This window comes from Dendrobates tinctorius, unplaced genomic scaffold, assembly GCF_039654945.1.
Source record: "Dendrobates tinctorius isolate UK_male_01 unplaced genomic scaffold, ASM3965494v1 ptg000160l, whole genome shotgun sequence".
Taxonomy (NCBI): Eukaryota; Metazoa; Chordata; class Amphibia; order Anura; family Dendrobatidae; genus Dendrobates; species Dendrobates tinctorius.
In genome coordinates, this window is record NW_027361827.1 from 20,010,620 (window position 1) to 20,031,677 (window position 21,058).

General features: G+C 45.6%; 1 protein-coding gene across 1 annotated transcript in view; it reads left to right on the forward strand.

Annotated features, from left to right (window-relative positions):
* Positions 1–21,058, forward strand: part of SUSD1 (sushi domain containing 1) — a 488,868-nt gene that overhangs the window by 303,096 nt on the left and 164,714 nt on the right. Inside the window, exon 19 of the mRNA XM_073549625.1 lies at positions 17,224–17,314. Within this exon, the coding sequence (XP_073405726.1) occupies positions 17,224–17,314 (91 nt within the window). The remainder of the gene's footprint in view (positions 1–17,223; positions 17,315–21,058) is intronic.

The following is a 21,058-nucleotide window of genomic DNA, read 5'->3' on the forward strand; positions in this document are numbered from 1 at the left end:
TGTGATGGGTATATAGGCGCTCAACTATGGGATGGCGAATATGTATGATGGGTATATGGGCATGGGACTATGGGATGGAGGATGTGTGATGGGTATATGGGCATGGGACTATGGGATGGAGGATGTGTGATGGGTATATGGGCATGGGACGGAGGATGTGTGATGGGTATATGGGCACTCGACTACGGGATGGAGGATATGTATGATGGGTATATGGGCACGGGCCTATGGGATCGTGGATATGTATGATGGGTATATGGGCACGGGACTACGGGATGGAGGATAATTATAATTTGCTAAAACTAACCATAGTTAGTTACTATGCCCGGGCAGCGCTGGGCTCTTCAGCTAGTGTATATATATATATATATATATATATATACTGTATATGTACCATCCTGGTATATATGTCCCCCGTTCTGCCACTGTACTTTAATGTGTAGAAAAAAGTAAACCATTAGGCTAAGTTCACACGTACCGTAACTCTCGGGGAAATTACCGCGAGAATTCCGGAATTCCATTCTGCGGGAAAATCGCATTTTAAATTCCCTATGCAGCATCAGTAGTAAAAGATAAAATGTAAAAAAAAATAAAAAATGGTGTTATTCTTACCTTCCGTCATCCCGCGCAGCCGTTCCCAGTAATCCTTTGCGAAAATGCCCGCGATGACGTACGTTCTCGCGGGATCGCGACGTCTCGCGGTAATTCGCCATGATGTCGCACGAATGACCGCGAGACTTCACAATCCCGCGAGAACGAACGCCATCGTGGGCATTTTCGCCAGGATTACTGGGAACAAGAGCGTGGAGAGAGGAGGGAAGGCTGCGCGGGACGTCGGAAGGTAAGAAACAATATTTTTTATTTTAAATTCTATTTTTTACAGGGATATGGTACCCAAAGCCCGGAGGACAGTCTCCTCTCCTCCGAACCATGGGTACCATCCTCAAATGTTCTGCTTACTTTCCGCATGGTGTGCACAGCCACATGTGGGAAGTAAGCGGAACAATGCATTCCTATGGGTGCGGGATCACCGTGATTCCGCAAAATTAATGAGCATGCTGCGGTTTTTACCGCGAAGCGATTCCGCCGCGGTAAAAACCGCAGCATTAGCACAGCATTGCGGTAACCCATAGGAATACATGGAATGCTTATTTTTCACGTTTTCGCGGCAAAATCGCGCGGTTAAAACCGCCGCGGAAACGCGAAAAAAATGCAACGTGTGAACTCAGCCTTACACTTACCAGGGGTGTACATAGAAGTCATGGTGCTCCATAGCAGAAGTATCATGCAGACCCCCCCATAGTCCTCCATATAGTATAATGCATCCCATAGTCCTCCATATAATATACTGCACAGCCCATGCCATCCATGTAGTATAATACTAAGCCCATATCTTTCATATAATATGCTGCACAGCTCATAGTCCACCATAAAGTACAATGCACCGCCCATAATCCTACATATAGTAAAATGCACACCATAGTCATCCATAAAGTATAATGCACCCCCATAGTTATCCATAATGTAAAATGCACCCCCATAGCTATCCATAAAGTATAATACATCCCTTAGTCATCCATAAAGTATAATGCACCCCATAGTCATCCATGCAGTATAATTAACTCCATAGTTGATCATAAGGTATAATGCACCCCCATAGTCAACAATATAGTATAATGCACCCTATAGTCAACAATATAGTATAATGCATTCCATAGTCGGCCATAAAGTATAATGTACGTCCAAAGTCCTCCATATAGTATAATGAATCCCATAGTCATCCATAAAGTAAAATGCACCCCCATAGTCCTGCATATAGTATAATGCACTCCATAGTCATATGATTCAATGATGTCTTTCATGTGATAAAATACCTGTTTTTCAATGTGTTTAGCAAGTTCTTGCTATTTCTTGATTACACTGGGAAATCTAGGCTGATCTTGTGCAGCAAATGTGTAAAAGGTTGTCTGTACCTGCTCAATGACATTTCTACTTTGCTCAGTCAAAACAGCTAGCATAGTCATATTATTCAGCTATATAGTACTGTTACTAAATTTTAAGCCAGCATATCACAAGTCACGACATGTCTATTGACTTTGGGCAAAGGTATTTCAATCATGCCCTCTGTGTATAAAAAAAGGCCAACTTTAGATATTGCGTGTTTTGATAGCTACTTTCACTTTGAGTGAACATATTGTTCTTTACCAGGCAGGCTGCCTGTAGCTTGGCTAGACGCACAATGTCCTGTCCAAGTTTGTGGGCATCTAGTGTTTGGTGGCCCATTGTTTGGATGCCTAGGAGAAAGCCACATACCTAACATATACAGTATATCTGTGCTATGTAACATGTGAAACGCTGGTTTTCTAAAGTGCAGCTCTATTGGAAAATAAAGTTATGTATATGTGCTGTCAATCTCTGAATAGGACAGCTTACTTGACTCCTATGCATAGGAAAAAAATCAGATTTAAATGAATAAAATGCAAGGTATACAGAATTTTTCCTGCAAACTACAAATCAGTCTGCCCATCTTCTACTCTATAATCTGCTGCATGAAGATCAGATACCATGTTCAACGTGACAGTTTTCCTTTAAGACAATCATTTGTATTTCAGCATTATGTCCCATTTTAATTACTGTCCATTCGTTACAGTATATTGTAAGAGAAAGTACACAGATTAATGCAAAAAATATCATAATCACTAATTAGCTATAATTAGCTCTCTAAAAATGGCCTTAATGATCATATGAAGATCTAATTTTGCTGCAGTGTTTGGAAATAAGCTCCTATAATGCAGCCGGCTTTATTGCTTAATTAGTTGGAAGCAAGAGTCAGTAAATAGGTTAGGAGCACGTAAAAGCAACATAAAATACATAGAGCTGCAATTTACAGATTATAAGTTAAAAAAATCACCAGAAAATGTGCACTAAGTGTTTAGCAACACTTTTTATGTGATCATATCAGGACAAAATTCCTAATTTTCCCTTTTTAGACTGAGGACAGATCTACAAATGTGAGATGCAGGGATTTGATAAAAATGGCTAATGTTGTTATCAGCAGCCAGAGTACCAATTTGCAGTCATCTAAACATATGTTATGTCTAACATAATAAAGAAACATGTGTAAGTGATTATACAGCCAGAATGGGTAACTCAGACTACCCTATATACAATACTAGCTGAAGAGCCCAGGCATAGTAACTAACTGTGGTTAGTTATAGCAAATTATAATTATCCCCCATCCCATAGTCCCGTGCCCATATACCCATCATACAGATCCATGATCCCATAGGCCCGTGCCCATATACCCATCATACATATCCTTCATCCCATAGTCGAGTGCCTATATACCCATCACACATCCTCCATCCCATAGTCCCATGTCCATATACCCATCACACATCCTCCATCCCATAGTCCCATGCCCATATACCCATCATACATATTCGCCATCCCATAGTCAAGTGCCCATATACCCATCACACATATCCGCCATCCCATAGTCCCGTGCTCATATACCCATCATACATATCCTCCATCCCATAGTCTAGTGCCCATATACCCATATACACACACACTGTTTCCCCATTATGTAGATAGGGGCATTATGACATCATAATGAGGGGCGGGGCTTGACGCGCACACACTTTTTCCCCATTATGTTGACAGGGGCAAAATTGTTTGGTGAATTGGAACGCGAGGGGTTAAAATTTCACCTCACAACATAGCTTAGGCTGGTTTCACATTTGCGTTTTTTTTCGCGGTAATTTAGCGCTAAATAGCGCATGCGTTTTTTTCCCTATACTTTGCATGGGATGCGCTTATGTGCGCATACACATGCGTTTGTACGTGTTTTACCGCGCATGCGTTTTTTTGCGGTATGCGCTCGGGCGCACAAAATGCAACCTGTTGCATTTTTTGGTGCGTCCGACTTGCCTCAAAAAAACGCATGCGCGCGCAATGCGTTTTTTTACAGCAAGACACCCATTATAGTCTATGGGTGCGCATATGTGCGCATTGGCATGCTTATGTATGCATTTTTTTGCACATGCGTTTTTTTTTGTTAACCATGGAATTTAGGGGTTTGGGTTAGAGTTAGGGTTAGTTAAGGGGGTTTAGGGTTAGGGTTAGGGTCAGGGTCAGGGTTAGGGTTAGGTTTAGGGTCAGGGTTAGGGTTAGTTATGGTTTAGGGTTTGGGTTAGGGTTAAGTATGGTTTGGTTAAGGGTTAAGGTCAGGGTTAGGGTTAGGGTTAGGGTTAGGGTCAGGGTTAGGGTTAGGTTTAGGGTCAGGGTTAGGGTCAGGGTTAGGGTTAGTTAGGGTTTAGGGTTTGGGTTAGGGTTAAGTATGGTTTGGTTAAGGGTTAGGGTCAGGGTTAGGGTTAGTTAGGGTTTAGGGTTTGGGTTAGGGTTAAGTATGGTTTGGTTAAGGGTTAGGGTCAGGGTTAGGGTTAGGGTTAGGGTCAGGGTTAGGGTTAGGTTTAGGGTCAGGGTTAGGGTTAGTTAGGGTTTAGGGTTTGGGTTAGGGTTAAGTATGGTTTGGTTAAGGGTTAGGGTCAGGGTTAGTGTTAGGGTCAGGGTTAGGGTTAGGGTCATGGTTAGGGTTAGTAAAGTCAAGGTTTGGGTTAGTGTGAGGGGCCACCTAATGTTGGAAAAAAACGCAAACGCGGTAAAAACGCACTAAAAACGCATACAAACGCATAAAAACGCTGCGTTTTTTTCATGCATGCTCATAAAAATGCTTGAAAAAAACGCAGCAGTTGTATGCTTTTGTATGCGTTTTTTCAATGCGTTTTTTTGCGGGAAAAACGCACTGCAAAAAAAATCAAGTGTGAAACTAGCCTTAGGACGATCTCGGGGTCCAGACGTGTGACTGCCAAATTTTGTGGCTGTAGCTGCGACGGTGCGGATGCCTATCCCGGACACACACACACACACACACACACACATACGCACACATACATACATACACACTTTGAGCTTTATATATTAGATTATAGATATACAAATATAGAAGATCTGAAGTTCTCATTTAATTCTATGGGGCTGCAAAGATTATCACAACCTAATAATGCGCTATTTCTGTCAATCATGTGTAAGCCGTGCACCAGAATGGGCTCCCCAGGATACAGCGAAGTGGTGAATGAGGAAAATGACTCCAACACCAGTTCATTCACCAAAAGTATTTTACTTGAATGTGTGGATGACCATAACCCAAAAGAGAGGGAATATTGAAAGAAATTCAGAGACACTGAGCCGAGAGGCTAACACCCTTGTGATCTACAGCGTGGTGCCCTGCAATATGTGCCAACTATCCTCTCTATATCTTTGCCTACAGACGGGCCTCCGTAAACAAACTGCCAATTACCTGTTAATACCCTAGAATCCGGAACAATTGAATGAGTGTGTAGTCCAAGCTCGCCTGCGGTACAGCACAACTGCTTACAATCTTACAATAAATTAACTCAACTAAATATTCCTCTGACATAGTTCTTCCCCAACTATACTGAGGATTAATGAATATCCAAATGTAGCAGCTGCTTAACTGAAAATGAAGTTTGAAGAATTTAAGCCAATATCATGTAACTATAATGTTTCTCAGAAGTTCCCTCCTGGGCAAGCTCAAGCATGGAATGAAGTCCATCTCGTGTTTTGTCAACACCTAGTGGTGAATATTAACTTTAGGACAAACATGAAATCCTTAATAACGAAGAAAAAGGTGAGGTAGCAGCTAAAACGAAAGTCCCGAATGCTGATCTTGACAGCATTTGAAGCATGTCACGGTCAATATACCTATCTAGCTAACTACAGGCCTTATCTCAAGTCTCGAGTATTTTGGCACCAAAATGTGTTGAGGTGCATATGTAGGGAGATAGACTGGGTTAGTAGTACCCCTTTCATATCAGGGCCAGAACTAGTGGGGCTGTCACCATTTTTGCCAGGGGGAAGACTTTCTGACCTAGACGGACCTTTGCATGTGACTACTGGGGGCGGTTCCATGATACAGGGGATGGAGCGCACCAAAACAGTCTCTTTGCTTAAACTTATACTTGGTGTAGTCAGCAGGATGGAGTCTAACAGCACGGAGGCAGCAGATCAGGCAGTTGGGGGTGGACCTCGGTCCAGTATTTCACTGGGGGCAATGTTGAACAATCTCCCTAAATTCCTGGGGAACAATAACATGTTATGAAGCTGGACTGAACGCATAAGGGGGATGATGAGAATGCACCCCATGACCCCTGCATTAGAAGCCGAGGTGGCCATAATGGCGTTAGATGGAGAAGCTAGAGACTCAGTGATGCTACGAACCCCCAGAGAATGGGACACTTTTAACAAGGTGCTGCAAATTTTGGAAGAGACCCATGGGGACCCCACGGACGAAGGGGAGATGAGGATGCGTCTGTTCAGTCGTATGCAGAAGGACGGGGAGACTGTGACCCAGTATATGAATGCTCTTCAAGAGTTACACACTGCCATCGTTAGAAAAGACAGCATAGGAGTAGGTCCTACTGACGTAATGCTGCGGGATCAGTTGGTGATGGGCTTGCGGGACGTGCTGACAAACCAGGCTTTACGGGAGCGCTTGCGGGTGAAGCCGCACCTGACTTTTTCTGAGGTGGGAAGCAAAGCCCGCCATGGGAACAAGAGCAGGGGTTGACAGTCCTGGTAGGGAAGGTCCAGAGCAAAGAGGTACCTGTAAACAAGATTACCGAACCCCAATGGGTGGAAGAATTCCCGAGAAAACTTCAAGATATTAGAGGGGCGTTGGCTGAGGTAAAGAAGTCTGGGGGAGCCCCGAATCCGCCAGGGGCAGAGATGACCCGGAATCCAGAATGACCCGCAGACAGAGGCCCCTTATCTGTTTAAATTGTGGAGAAACTGAACATTTGACTAGAGAGTGTCCACATAGGGGGAGACCCCAGCCACACTGACCGTTAAACTAGAAGGGTCCGAGCCTAGGAGACGCTGCCTGGAGCCTGAACAGTCACGAGAGAGTAGTGGAAGTCCCACAAATCTAGTTTCAACGTGCCCTTTGGTCTGAGACGAAATGGACAGTCTAGCAGTATGTTGCCTGGTGGATACTGGCTCGCAGGTGAATACGATGCCTGATACCTATTTCAGGCAACATTTTCCTGAAGCAGTGTGGCCTGAGTGGAGTCCGGTGGTAAAGTTGACAGCTGGCAATCACTTGCCCATTCCGGTCGGAGGAGTGGTGTGAATGCACATAACCCTTTCTGGCAAGGACCTGGGGCACAAGGGTCTGGTGCTGACCCATGGAGAAGTAGGTAGTGTACATGCCGTCACGCTGGGGATGAATGTCCTAAAGGAGTTCAGGAGCCTCCTAATCAGTGAGCCCTCTGATGAAATTCTGAAGCAGTGGAGCGTGCACACCCCCAGAGGAGAGTGTTCCAACAGTTGATCCGTATAGTTCAGGCTCAAGAATCCTCCAGTGATGGGGTACGTTGGGAAAAGTGATCATTCCAGCCTCGACCAAACTTGATCTACCGCCGGGGCAGACTGTGCTCACCCTGCCCGTCCGGGGCCTGTATTAATTCAACTGGATGCCATTCGGGTTAGCCACTGCCCCTGGAACATTTCAACGGCTAATGGAGAGGTGCATAGGTGATTTAAATTTCGAAGCTATGCTCATCTATCTGGACGACATTATTGTTTATGCCACTTCTTTCGAGGACCATCTGCAAAGACTGGAACAGGTGCTAACCCACCTTCAGAGACACAGACTAAAGGTGAAGCCTCAGAAATGTCATTTGTTCCGCACCCAAATCGAGTACCCGTGCCATGTTGTCTCTGCTGAGGGAGTAAAGACATCCCGAGAAAAAACTGCTGTGGTGAAGGACTGGCCCACACCGGAGACTGTGAAGGACGTCTGGGCCTTCTTAGGGCTGACAGGGTACTACCAGCTTTTCGTGAAAAATTTTGCCCGCACAGCGAACTGCTGGAACTCTTGGAAGGAGTACCCTCGGGTGCAAGAACCGAACCATCCATTGGGGAGAACAGGATAAAGCCTTTCAGGATCTGAAGAAAGCACTGACAGAAGCCCCAGTATTGGCTTACGCGGACTTCTCTCAACCATTCATTCTCCATACTGACAGGAGCCTACATGGGCTTGAGGCTGTGTTGTCGCAGATACAGGACAGGAGAGAGAAAGTGATCTCTTATGCAAGTCGGTCCCTTCATGATTCCGAATGAAATCCGGACAATTACAGTTCCTTTAAGCTAGAGCTGCTGGCGTTGGTGTGGGCTATGGCAGAGAGGTTTGCAGAATACTTGTCTGGGTCTGAAGTATTGGTACGTACTGACAACAACCCACTGGCACATCTGGAAAAAATGAAGCTGGGAGCCCTAGAGCAACGATGGGTCGCCAGAATGGCAAAGTTTCTGTATAAAATCGCCTGCAAACGATTTGCTGAGAACACTCATGCTGACGCTTTATCCAGGGTGAGACATGGCAGACCTGGTCAAAGCAAGGATGAGTGAGAAGTTAGAAGGCAAGATAACCTCCAAATTCTAGGACTCTGCCAGGACAGTGGTGGCTACGCAGGAACAGGCACAAGTACTTGCTCAGAACGGTATCTTGGGGAGAACACACGACAAGTGGGTTTGGTTACAACAGGAAAATGGGGAACTAACCCTAATGAGACAGTGGTTAACATTAAAGAAACTTCTCAGTCTAGAAGAAAGAAATGCTCTCTCTCCAGAGACCCTACGGAGTCTTCAGCAGTGGGAAAGTCTCCAGATGAAGAATGGCTTGTTGTACAGGAAAGCCCAATTACAGAAAGAATTAGGAGTCACTTGGCAGGTGGTACTTCCCAAGACACTACTACTAAAGGTGGACACCGAGCTCATGAATGAGGAGCACATTTTGGCCAGAAAAAGACCTTCCAGTGGTTGCAATGGTTTGTTTTCCATCCTCGGTTGAAGGCTGTAGTAGAAGAGAATTGTCGACTTTCAAGAATCTGTGAGCTAGCCAAACCACCAGAACAGAGAGCCCCCATACAAACTATAGTGTCATCTGCTCCTCTGGAACTATTAATGATAGACTACCTGACCATCGGGCCAGCTCATCAGGAGTACGAATACTGTCTAGTTATGGTGGACCACTTCACAAAGTTTTCCGTCGTAACCTCGATTAGAGATCAAACTGCAGAGTCCGCCGCCTGTTCCATCTGCAAAAACTTCATTCAGGTCTATGAGTGTTCGAAGCGTATCCATTCAGACCAGGGGGCCTGCTTTCTAGGGAAAGTGATGGAAGATCCCAGCAAAGAGCAAACAGATGAACGGCAAACTAGGGCACACAAATCACCACATTAACAGATGGAGCTATTTATCTGAAGTATTGCGATATATATTTCAGTCAAAAAACGGAGGTGCTTGCATGAAAAAACATGAATATTTCAATGGACCTGGACCCGTAGAAGCGAGTAATCGCGAAACAGCCGTTGTCCGGCACCTCCCTCCCCTAACATTCCTCTACCGTCCTGCATGTCCACATATCTCTTGATGGACTTAATGTGAAATAAAGATGCACAGTTTTTCAGCTATATTGGTGAGTGCTGCATATTTCTTCAAAGTGATGGAAGAACTACACAGGATGTACCAAATTGAGAAGTCTCGCACCACGCCGTATCACCCTCAGGGTAATGGAGCCTGTGATCGGTTCAACTGCACGTTAATTCAAATGCTGAGAACTCTGGAGGAGGACCAGAAGGCCCAGTGGCCTGAGTATGTAGCTGATTTAGTCTGGGTGTAAAACAATCGGGTACACCGGACCACCAGGTGTACCCCATATACTGTGCTGTTTGGTCGTGCAGGAAAAGAGATCACTGAGTTAGAGCTGGACCCAGAGGAGGACTACACACGGACGAGGGTGACCTACTGGATTCGAGAACATCGTCATCGGTTACAGACTTTCCATTGCCTAGTGCAGACGAAACTTTAACAGTTAGGCTAGTTTCACACTAGCGTTTCACTGACCTGCGTCGGTCTGCGCACGGCCGCCTCTAAGCTCTTCCCCCTGCCGCGCCTCCTCCTGTCAGCTCCGCCTATGGGCACATGACGCTGCATGCGACCTGCGTACCCTATCTTTAGAATTGGGTACGCAGGCAGTGCGCAGGTATGCGTTTGCCGGCGCATGCGTTCTTTTGCCTGCTCTAAGGCTAGTTTCACACTAGCGTTTCACTGACCTGCGTCAGTCTGCGCACGGCCGCCGCTAAGCTCCACCCACTGCCGCGCCTCCTCATGTCAGCTCCGCCTATGGGCGCATGACGCTGCATGCGACCTGCGTATCCTATCTTTATAATTGGCTACACAGGCCATGCGCAGGTATGCGTTTGCCAGTGCATGCGTTCTTTTGACGGTGCGCCGACCTGCGCCAAATTCACCGTGTTGCATTTTGGTGCGCTCAGCGCACCATCAAAAGGACGCGTGTGCCGGCAAACGCATACCTGCGCATGACCTGCGTACCCAATGCTAAAGATATGGTACGCAGGTCGCATGCAGTGTCATGCGGCCATAGGCGGAGCTGACATGAGGAGGCGTGGCAGGGGGTGGAGCTTAGTGGCGGCCGTGCGCAGACCAACGCAGGTCAGTGAAACGCTAGTGTGAAACTAGCCTTAGAGCAGGCAGAAAGAACTCCATTGCAGGGGACAGATCTCCAAGTTGATGACCGTGTATTAGTGTGAGAAAAACATCCTTGCGACAAACTGGAGAACCAGTGGGAAGCAAATCCATATAGGATAAAACGGCGAATCGATTCTGAGGGTTCCGTGTACGAAATTCAGCCCGAGTAAGGGGAGGGTCTCGCTACTCGGGTGGCCACCGGAATATGCTTCGTCCCTGTCTGTCAAAAGATCCTGCTCAACAGAAAGGGATTCCAGGTGCTCCTGAAATATCCCCACCCGTTATAGTAGAATATGAAGAGGAGAATGACTCTGAACCACCACCCGAAGATTTACGGGAGGAACAAGCATGTGAAGACCTTGAAGAAAGTGCTCCGGTCGGAGCCGACACCTCATCATTCACTCTTTTGCAACCGGACACGACCACTCCAGGGGACTTCACTGCTCCTTCTGATTTGCGGCGCTCCAAGCGAGCCACAGCTGGAATACCCCCCAATCATTACAATCAGGATCAATTTGTTTCGTGGCAGACTGTCAAAAAAACTGTCATGGTACAGGACATGGTTAACGTCCTGCTCTCTCAGGGTTAACTTTTGCTGGCCTCCCTTTGGATCTGGGGTATTTATACTCACTCCAGACTAGGATTCCCTGTCAGCTATACTGTTGTTCTGGCTGTGTGTCTGACCCCCTGGTGTACTTGTATACTGCATTGCTTGATTGCTTCCCATGTATGACCCGGTCTGTCCCCTCAGTCTGTTCTCTGTCTCATGTTTTGGTACTATTGTCTTCTCCAGTTCTGACCTCCTAGCTTGGCTATTGTTACTCTGTTACAGTTTGTCCCTATTGTACCATCTATTGCCCGTTCTGGTTTACTGATCTCTTGCTACGTCCTGACTATCCGCTTTGTCTAATCCTTTGGTTCTATCGTGCTATCATGTGCTTTGACCCCGGCCTGATCTGGTTTATGTCCCTGTCTATGCCCCTTGGTAACTTTGTCCTGCAGTTACCCTTCTAGGAGTTTTCCTTCAGCTCCTAGCTATCCAGAGCTTAGGCCACACCCCCAGAAGTCAGGTGCTTTAGGTCCTATCTGGTCTGAAGCAATTTCTCTCTGCTCCTGCTTCCTCTGTGAGACCTGTGGCCGGCTCCGCCCCTTGGCAGTCACATGCTTCAGGTCCTGTTTGTCTGAAGCACGCATCTTCACTGCTGCTGCCCCGCTCCACAGGTATCTTTGAGCACAGTTTGTTTTACTCAGGACATGCATACTGGCTCAGTGAGCAAGTGCAGTGTGGCGTTCCTGACATTATAGCTGACCTTACAGTCTTCACCTGGTGGTGGGGTGTTAGCACATTATGGATTCGGTACAGGCTCTCACTGAGCATATTAATAATCTCTCCCAGCTTATACAGAAGCTGTCTATGGAGCAGCAAAACCTGGTTTATTCGCACCAACAGGTGCAGAGAGAAGTGGCAGATGCTCTACAGGGGTCTGTCCCGTCGGGGTTCCAGGAGGGGGCCCTACTGATGTATCTCTTGCAGACCCCGACCCATCGGTAAAGTTACCCAACAATTTTTCCGGAGATAAAAAATTGTTTAGGGTCTTTAAGGAGGGATGCACGTTGTTCTTTGAATTGCATCCCTGGATCTCTGGTAATGAAAGGCAGAGGGTGGGGATCATAATGTTCTTGTTAAGGGGGGCTCCACAAGCATGGGCTTTCTCTCTCTCTTCCTCTGCTCCTGAACTTATGTCGGTGAACTTGTTCTTTTAGGCTCTGGGGCACATCTATGACAAGCCTGATAGAGTGCGTCTGGGAGAGGATATGGTGATGAGTGTGACACAGGGGAGGCACCGGACTTCTGCAGCACATCCTGACACGATGCCCTTAAAAATAGCAGTGTCATTATAATGCTACTGAATAAAATTATCTGCCCTACACTCTACCCTTAAATAAATAATTGACCTTCAATATTTTTCCTGCACAAAATATAGCCAACACACTGTCCCTCTTATGGTTCATGCCCTCCACACTGCCCTCTCCTTTCCATACTGGGCACCTACTTCACACTGTGTCCCATCTATAGGGCCCAGTCTCTATACTGTGCCCCCTCATCACACTCCCCCTCCTTGGCTTACAGTCCCATTGTGGATGTGCCCTTACCCTGTCTCTCCATGCTACCCCCCACACTATTCAGTCAAATTCTGTGCCCACTCACACTTTTCTCTGTCCATACTATCTCCTCACACTATTCCTCTCAATAGTTTCCTCACACATTTCCCCTTCCCTCCTCATACTATCTCCTCATATATTTACTTCCTCATTCTCCATACTTGTTCCTCATAAATCCCCCTAATTCACCATACTGTGTCCTTACCCATCCCATCACCCTCGCTCCCTATACTGTGTCAGCATACATTTTTTGCCCTCTCTACTCATACAGTGTCCACACCCATCCTGCCACTCACCATACTGTGCCTGCACTCATCTCCTCACTTGCGCTACATATTGTGTCATCATACATTCCACCCTTTGCTCCCAATACTGCGTTCGCATCCATCCTCCCCATTTTGGATCACGACCAATCCCCCACTCACCAATATTTGTCCGCACCAATCCCCCCACTCACCATACTGTCGGCACCCACCCCCAATACATTCCCTCCGTCGCTCCTCATACTGTGTCTGCACCCACCCCCACTCACCAAACTGTGTCCACATCCATCCCCCACATGCCCTAGTGTGTCTTCACCCATCTCCCCCATTCACCATGTGATGACTACACCCATCCTCCTATACTGTTTCCTTATGCATGCCCCCATTTCCCCTTACTCCCCATATTGTATCTGTACCTGTCCCTTCCTTGCTCCCCAAACTGTGTCCTCAAATCTTCCCCATCCCTGTTACATTAAATCTCCCTTACGACACTAACTCTACCACACAGTAACTCTCCGACACACATTACATCTCCCCCGTTATACTTAATCTTTGGTGTATTCATCTCCACTGGTCTGGAGTACTTACCACCAATGTTCTTCATGCCACTTTGCGTCAGCAAGTGCCGTGAGTAGCGTGATCACATGACCTGACAGTTGGCTCACAGAATGGCTGACTCCCAGTCGAGGTGGGGTCAAAATGCAGTCACCGGGGGAGACACCTCGGACCATCGCATTAGACAGCCTGATTGCACCCCCCTGCCAGCTGCCCTGGGGCAAATGCCCCGGCTGCCCCCCTATATACGCCTCCTTCGGCATGTTACATGAAAGTGGAGATCCTGGCTGGGTGTGTGGACTTGTGCTGTGAGGGCATTACGCAGGTCGCATTTAATATTTGTGAGGACCAGAGGTTTCACAGTTCAATGAGGGAGACCACCATTCAAAGCTAAACTCTTTACTGAATGGCAACTTGATGAGGATAATATACAAATGATAGCAGGTACACAGTCTTAGGAACATTTCCTTTAAAACTTGAAGCATTTTCCACACAGTTTCCTTACTCAATAGTTACTCCAGGGCTCTCTATGTCCACTGTTTCTCCCTACTTCACCACAAACAAGCTTTAACACTACAGTCCTGATCAACAAGTGTTACCACATAGCCCCTCCCTCTCTGGGCTTGTCCCAACTCTTAACTCACTGTCCTTATCAGCTACCTGTTGCTGGGTAGAATACAGCTTCATCACTAACAAAGTCAAACATTTACTTTATCTTGACCTACCATCTGGCACAACACAGTCTTCAGGAAAAAGGAATGTGACAGCAGCAGTCCACCTCCTTACAACTGCAATGGAGCCTTCTAAGTCTCTAATATAGAATGTGAATTGAGTTTTAAATACCGCAGAACCACTCTTTTAGTTGTATATGAAAGATCAAAGTGACAACTTAAAAAACTTTTTCCAGAGTCATTCTAGTGGAGATCCCTATTCGAAATAGAATTTTGTCTTTGATTACACATGGATACTCTCATTGTTCTGTCCTCACTGAATAAGGCAGACTTTATTTGCAGCTAAACTGCTATACCGGGGTCCAATAAGGAGACTATAGGTTGAGTCTGTACTTTTATTGAACTTGATATATTGATGCGATGAAACAGAAAGGAATACAATATACATAGAATCAGTACAGGGGCATAGTAGAAATACATTATACATAACATACATAGTACACTGTGAATGAACATTGCGCTCTAATAGCTGACCAGGGTGCAGGACTGATTAAACTAGGCTAAATAAGACAGGAATTAGCTACAGAAAGAATGAGTACATACCAGCGATACAATCACAAGGGGAGAGGAAAGATGAGATGCTTCCTGAATGCAGGCTGAAGGAAAATGGACAAACTGGAGGGAAACTACCACAATGCTTTGCAAAATCTATCATAATGCACTGCAAAGCTACCAGAATGCACTTCAAAGCTTACCATAATGCACTGCAAAAGGAGGGAAAGATTAGACATTGAAAGTGAAAGTAAAACACAATGAAGATAAGACTGCGATTATGACACTTGTCACTATAGGGAGCCAAACACTGCAAACAAATACAGTCTATATACATGTAAAACTCTCCATATTCATATCCATATTTATGCTCTAAGTATTTTAGTTTTAACCTATTTTCTAGAGCAACAATGCAATTCCAATTTCATATATTTCATGTTTGTGTGCTATAGCGTTACAGAGGGCAGCTTTAATTTGTTAGTTATGCATGGAGGTGGCTACTCTTAGCTTGAACATGTTCATACCTGTTTTTTTTTCGGAAGTGACATATACAAAAAATAGGAAGTAGGGCTGTGACTGGCCGCTTACTCCCTCTTGATTACTTATACAGTTGTGCTCAAAGGTTTACATACCCCTGCAGAATTTTTGCTTTCTTGGCCTTTTTTTAGAGAGTATGAATGATAACACCAAAACTTTTTCTCCACTCATGGTTAGTGGTTGGGTGAAGTCACTTATTGTCAAACTACTGTGTTTTCTCTTTTTAAATCATAATGACAACCCAAAACATCCAAATGACCCTGAATAAAAGTTCACATACCTTGAGATGGCTTCACCCAACCACTAACCATGAGTGGAGAAAAAGTTTTGGCGTTATTCATATTTTCGGAAAAAAGGCCAAGAAAACAAAAATTCTGCTGGGATATGCAAATGTTTGAGCACAACTGTACGTCCGAAGGCGGGAACAGTAACGCTGGCGCTGATTGGGTGCAGGACTCGCTTGACATAACCTCACATGAGCCCCGCGAACTCAAGTGCTGACACCGCTGGAATGGCAATGGCACGTGAGGGGAGTATAGGTGTTATTACTAATGGGGGCAAACATTCAGATTGAGAAGGGGTTGTCCTAGTAGTGTACAATCCCTTTAACTGGGAGATAATAAGCAATTATACTTTATATTTTGCTGTCCTAGTCTATTTTTGTGTAATGGACAGGTGTAAAGTATTGTATACTGGTTAGTTCAGATTAAGAAATAAAATTATTCAGTGAAGTAATAAGCATGCTATTAAGGAAAGAGATCTAGAAGATATAACTTTATGGGAACCTTAGATGTTCAAAAAGTGGCTCAGTAAATACAATTACTAGTCATGAGAAGCATTCTTGACTTCTTAAAGAGAGTTTAGAGATGTCAAAGTTTTAAAATGATATCATAAGTTTATTTATTGCTATCACCATGTGTGGTCCGGCTTAAATGGTACAGCAACTAATTGAACACTAGATGGTGCTGTGCATTAATACAATCTGTATGAGCAAAAACAATAGTATCTACAATTTTCAAATGATGCTGAAAAAATACCCATAGTGAACAAATATCTCAAAAGCTTGTTTTTTTTTATAGCTTCAGTGGGCTTTTCCATGATGCATTTTTAGATTTTTTTTGAGTAACTAATCCAGTAGAAGTTGTGACATGCCATGAGGAGACAATAACCGTGCTGTTCATGGTAGTCTTTAGTCCAACAGAAATAGAAAAACAATAGAAAGGTAGAAAGTGAAGTTACATGTTTAAAAGGGTTGTCTGGTGAAAACAAATTATCATCTATCTGAAAAGTACTGACTGGTTGGGGACCAACCTCTGGAACGCACACCGAACAGCAGAATGGATGCCCGACCGCCACTCCATTCATTCTCTATGTGGACTGCTGGAAATAGCTCACAGCAGTTCTATAGGGAATAAATGTAGCCGAGGTCAAGCATCTGCAATGCCGCTGCATTCTATCAGGGATAAAAGTTTCCTTCCCTGTTCAGCCATTCGTTGAAGACCCCCGCAGTTGGACCTCCATGATCAGCAAATTATCACATGGATACGTGATTACTTATTTCCACTGACCAATCCCTTTAATGATCCTTGAGTCAATGCTGTAAAGAGATGCTTTTATAAGTTCATGGCCTCCAGCACTCCCTGGAACTGTTTGGAAATCACCTTATGAAATCATGAAAATTCCACAACCATTGTTACTGGAGCTTTGAGGATATCTATATGTCGTAATACAAACATGAACTATACATTTGTATTTGTGTGTAGCAAAAAAAGTTCATTCCGCTATGAAATTGCCTTTTTTTCTTTGTCCTTGTTTCCTTCAATAAATCTTAGTATATCCATTTTCAGATGCACCACCTCCTAAACTGAAAATTGTGCCAGCTCACAGTCAGTTGCCAAAAATTAGTTTTCAGAGGAAAGATAGAAATGGACCAATCAGGTAAGTGTCCTTCCAATGTTACAAAAACTACATGAATTTCTTGCACAATGGAACTAAACATCTTATCTTCCCTACCAGAGGAATACATAGAAATCATGAGCCCCATAGTAAAGGTCTTAATTGCCAGCCAGCCCCCCCCCCCAAAAAAAAAAAAACAAAAACGTTTTGAGGCAAATAGTTGCTGTCTCAGATGGGCATACCTCCCAACTTTTAAAGTCAGGAAGCGGGAAAAGTATTGTGCCACGAGCGCAGTAACTGTAGACGTCCTGAAGCAACATTGTGTTCTCACCCACTACGATAACCTCTCCATGGCCTGTCATCTGCTGGTGTAGGTCCACTGTGTTTTATCAAGACCAAAGTCAGCGCAGCTGTCTACCAGGAAATTTTTAGAGCACTTCATGCTTTCCTCTGCCGACAAGTTTTTGGAGATGTAAATTTCATTCTCCAGCAGGACTTGGCACCTGTCCACACTGCCAAAAGTACCAATACCTGGTGTAACTCTGTCAGATCAAACTCAGATCATGACAGGGGTATTGTCAAGAGGAAGATGAGAGATACCAGACCCAGCAATGCAGACGAGCTGAAGGCTGCTATCAAAGTAACCAGGGCCTCCATAACTCCTCAGCAGTGCCACAGGCTGATCGCCTCCATGCCACGCCGCCGCATTGATGCAGTAATTGATGCAAAAGGAGCCCCGACAAAGTAATGACTGCATTTACTGAAAATAGATTTCAGTAGGCCAATATTTCGGATTTAAAAATAATTTTTTCAATCTGGTGTTATAAAGTATTCTAATTTACTGAGATAATGACTTTTAGGCTTTCATTTGCTGTAAGCCATAATCATCAACATTAACAGAAATAAACACATGAAACAGATCACTCTGTAATGACTCCATATAATATTTTAGTTTCACTTTTTGTATTGAAGAAATGAAATAAATTAACTTTCTGATGACATTCTAATTTTGTGAGATGCACCTGTAGGTCCCGATTTGTCAAGGCTATTGATTTTGTATGCCGTTCTTGATGACTGGGCTTGTTGGAGTCAGAGGCTCTTGACTGATTAAGAGACACATGCCTCCCAATGAATCGGGAATATCTGACAAGCGGTGTATGCCTCCATATGCTTCGCCCCAAATCTTACTCCAGTCAGGGACTGGATTAAGATTTTTGGTGTAAGGAATGCCACAGCTCTTCATGAATTAGATGAGCTATGGTATCACAACCATACTATACTCCCTATTACACCCGTTTTTGGCAGACTTTGGAAAAACTTGTCCAATTGACAAATGCTGTAAAAATTTTGTGCAACTCCGAGTTACACACATTTTTTGCGACTTTTCAGAACGATTTATATCAGAATTCTGTTGAAATTGTTTTGCTGAATCAGGCCCTAGTTTTTTGCTGAAAATTTAGACCCCATGCATATTTTCGTATTTGTATTATGATGAGTCCAGGCCTAACCATTGATCTAATGCAGGGGTGGGGAACCTTTTTTCTGCCGAGGGCCATTTGGAATTTATAATAGAGTTTGGGGGCCGCATAAAATTATTAATAATGATGAGCGAGTGTGCTCGTTGCTCGGGTTTTCCCAAGCATGCTCAGGTGTCCTCTGAGTATTTTGGAGTGCTCGGAGATTTAGTTTCTGTCGACGCATTTGCATGATTTGCAGCTGCTGGACAGCCTGAATACATGTGGGGATTCCTTAACAAACAGGCATTCCTCACATGTATTCAGGCTGTCCAGCAGCCATAAATCATGCAGCTGAGGCGACGAAAACTAAATCTCCGAGGACGCCAAAATACTCAGAGGACACCCGAGCATGCTCAGGAAAGCCCGAGCAACGAGTATACTCGCTCATCACTCATTAATAACTTAAACATTAGCCAACAATATTTGGTCCCCAATAGGCAGGTAAATGTCCACATTAGGCAGCACAGGTCCCCATTAGGCAGGCAAATGTCCCCATTAGGCAGCACAGGTCCCCATTAGGCAGGTAAATGTCCCCATTAGGCAGCACAGGTCACCATTAGGCAACACAGGTCCCCATTAGGCAGGTACATGTCCCCATTAGGCTGCACAGGTCACCATTAGGCAGCATAGCTCCCCAATTGACAGGCAAATGTCACCATTAGGCAGCACTGGTCCCCAACAGGCAGGTAAATGTCCCCATTAGGCAGCACAGGTCCCCTTTAGGAAGCACAGGTCCCCATTAGGCAGGCAAATGTCCCCATTAGGCAGCACACGTCCCCATTAAGCAGCACAGGTCCCCATTAGGCAACACAGGTCCCCATTAGGCAGGCAAATGTCCCCATTAGGCAGCACAGGTCCCCATTAGGCAGCACAGGTCCCCAATTGACAGGCAAATGTCACCATTAGGCAGCACAGGTCCCCATTAGGCAGCACAGGTCCCCATTAGGCATGCAAATGTCCCCATTAGGCAGCACACGTCCCCATTAAGCAGCACAGGTCCCCATTAGGCAACACAGGTCCCCATTAGGCAGGCAAATGTCCCCATTAGGCAGCACAGGTCACCATTAGGCAGCACAGGTCCCCAATAGACAGGTAAATGTCACCATTAGGCAGCACAGGTCCCCATTAGGCAGCACAGGTCCCCATTAGGCAGGCAAATGTCCCCATTAGGCAGCACAGGTCCCCAATAGGCAGGCATCACAGGTCCCCATTAGGCAGCACAGGTCCCCAATAGGCAGGCATCACAGGTCCCCATTAGGCAGCACAGGTCCTCATTAAGCAGCACAGGTCTCCATTAGGCAGCACATACTGACCTGGTGTTGGAGTGGTCCAGTGAGTACACAGTGACGGAAGTAAGTCCCGCTGACCAGGCCTCCTGGATGGCCCCCAAACCCCGCACCGCATACACAGCAGCAAACGGTCACCACCGCACCGGTGACCAGGGTGATGAAGAAGGCAGGCCGGGGTGATGAAGAAGGCAGGCCGCAGACAGAGTCCAGCGCAGCTCACATTGGGTAGTGGTGCGCGGTGACTCCTCCAGCTCCAGATACCCATGATTAGCCGGTATCAGTGCGCGGGGGCCGCTGGGGTCCGGCAGGGTGTGCTCAGTCCCCGTCAGTGCGTGCACGTATCAGTACGCGGTATCCGGCGGGCGGGGCTAGGAAGCAGAGCAAGAGTCTTCCTCTGCTCTTCTGGCTCCTGCAACAAGGTACCGGATCGCGGCTCTGGAGTGGCTGCGGGCCAGATCAGATGATATGGCGGGCCGTATATGGCCCGCGGGCCGGACGTTCCCCACCCCTGATCTAACGACTTGAACGAAGAGTAATGGTCCTTATAGTGAACATGCCTAGTTCATGTTTTCTTCAGGTTGGACAAGATGTTCATCAGAACTTTAAAGGGAAACTGTCATTCGATTCATCCTGCCCAAACCATGGGCAGTACAAAGCAGAGCCTGGCTGCACAGTTGTAGTCAAGTTTGCTTTACTTTGAAAAGCTGCAGAGTGTTTCAACGAAAACAAAACCTGGCTGCAGTCGAGCAGTCAGGCTTTAATTCATGCTGCCATGGTTTGGATGGCGGTAACACAGGTCCAACATACTGATGAGACAACTACTTACAAACTTGTAAACTGGGGTGTCTGTCCTCATGGAGTGCACTTTTATAGTGCTGGGCAGCCCGCCTAGTCTACAGTATAGGTGTCACTTATACGCTGTAAGCCAGACACTGTGCACTACCTGTGTGTGACCAGCGCCCTACACAAGCCTTTATTTG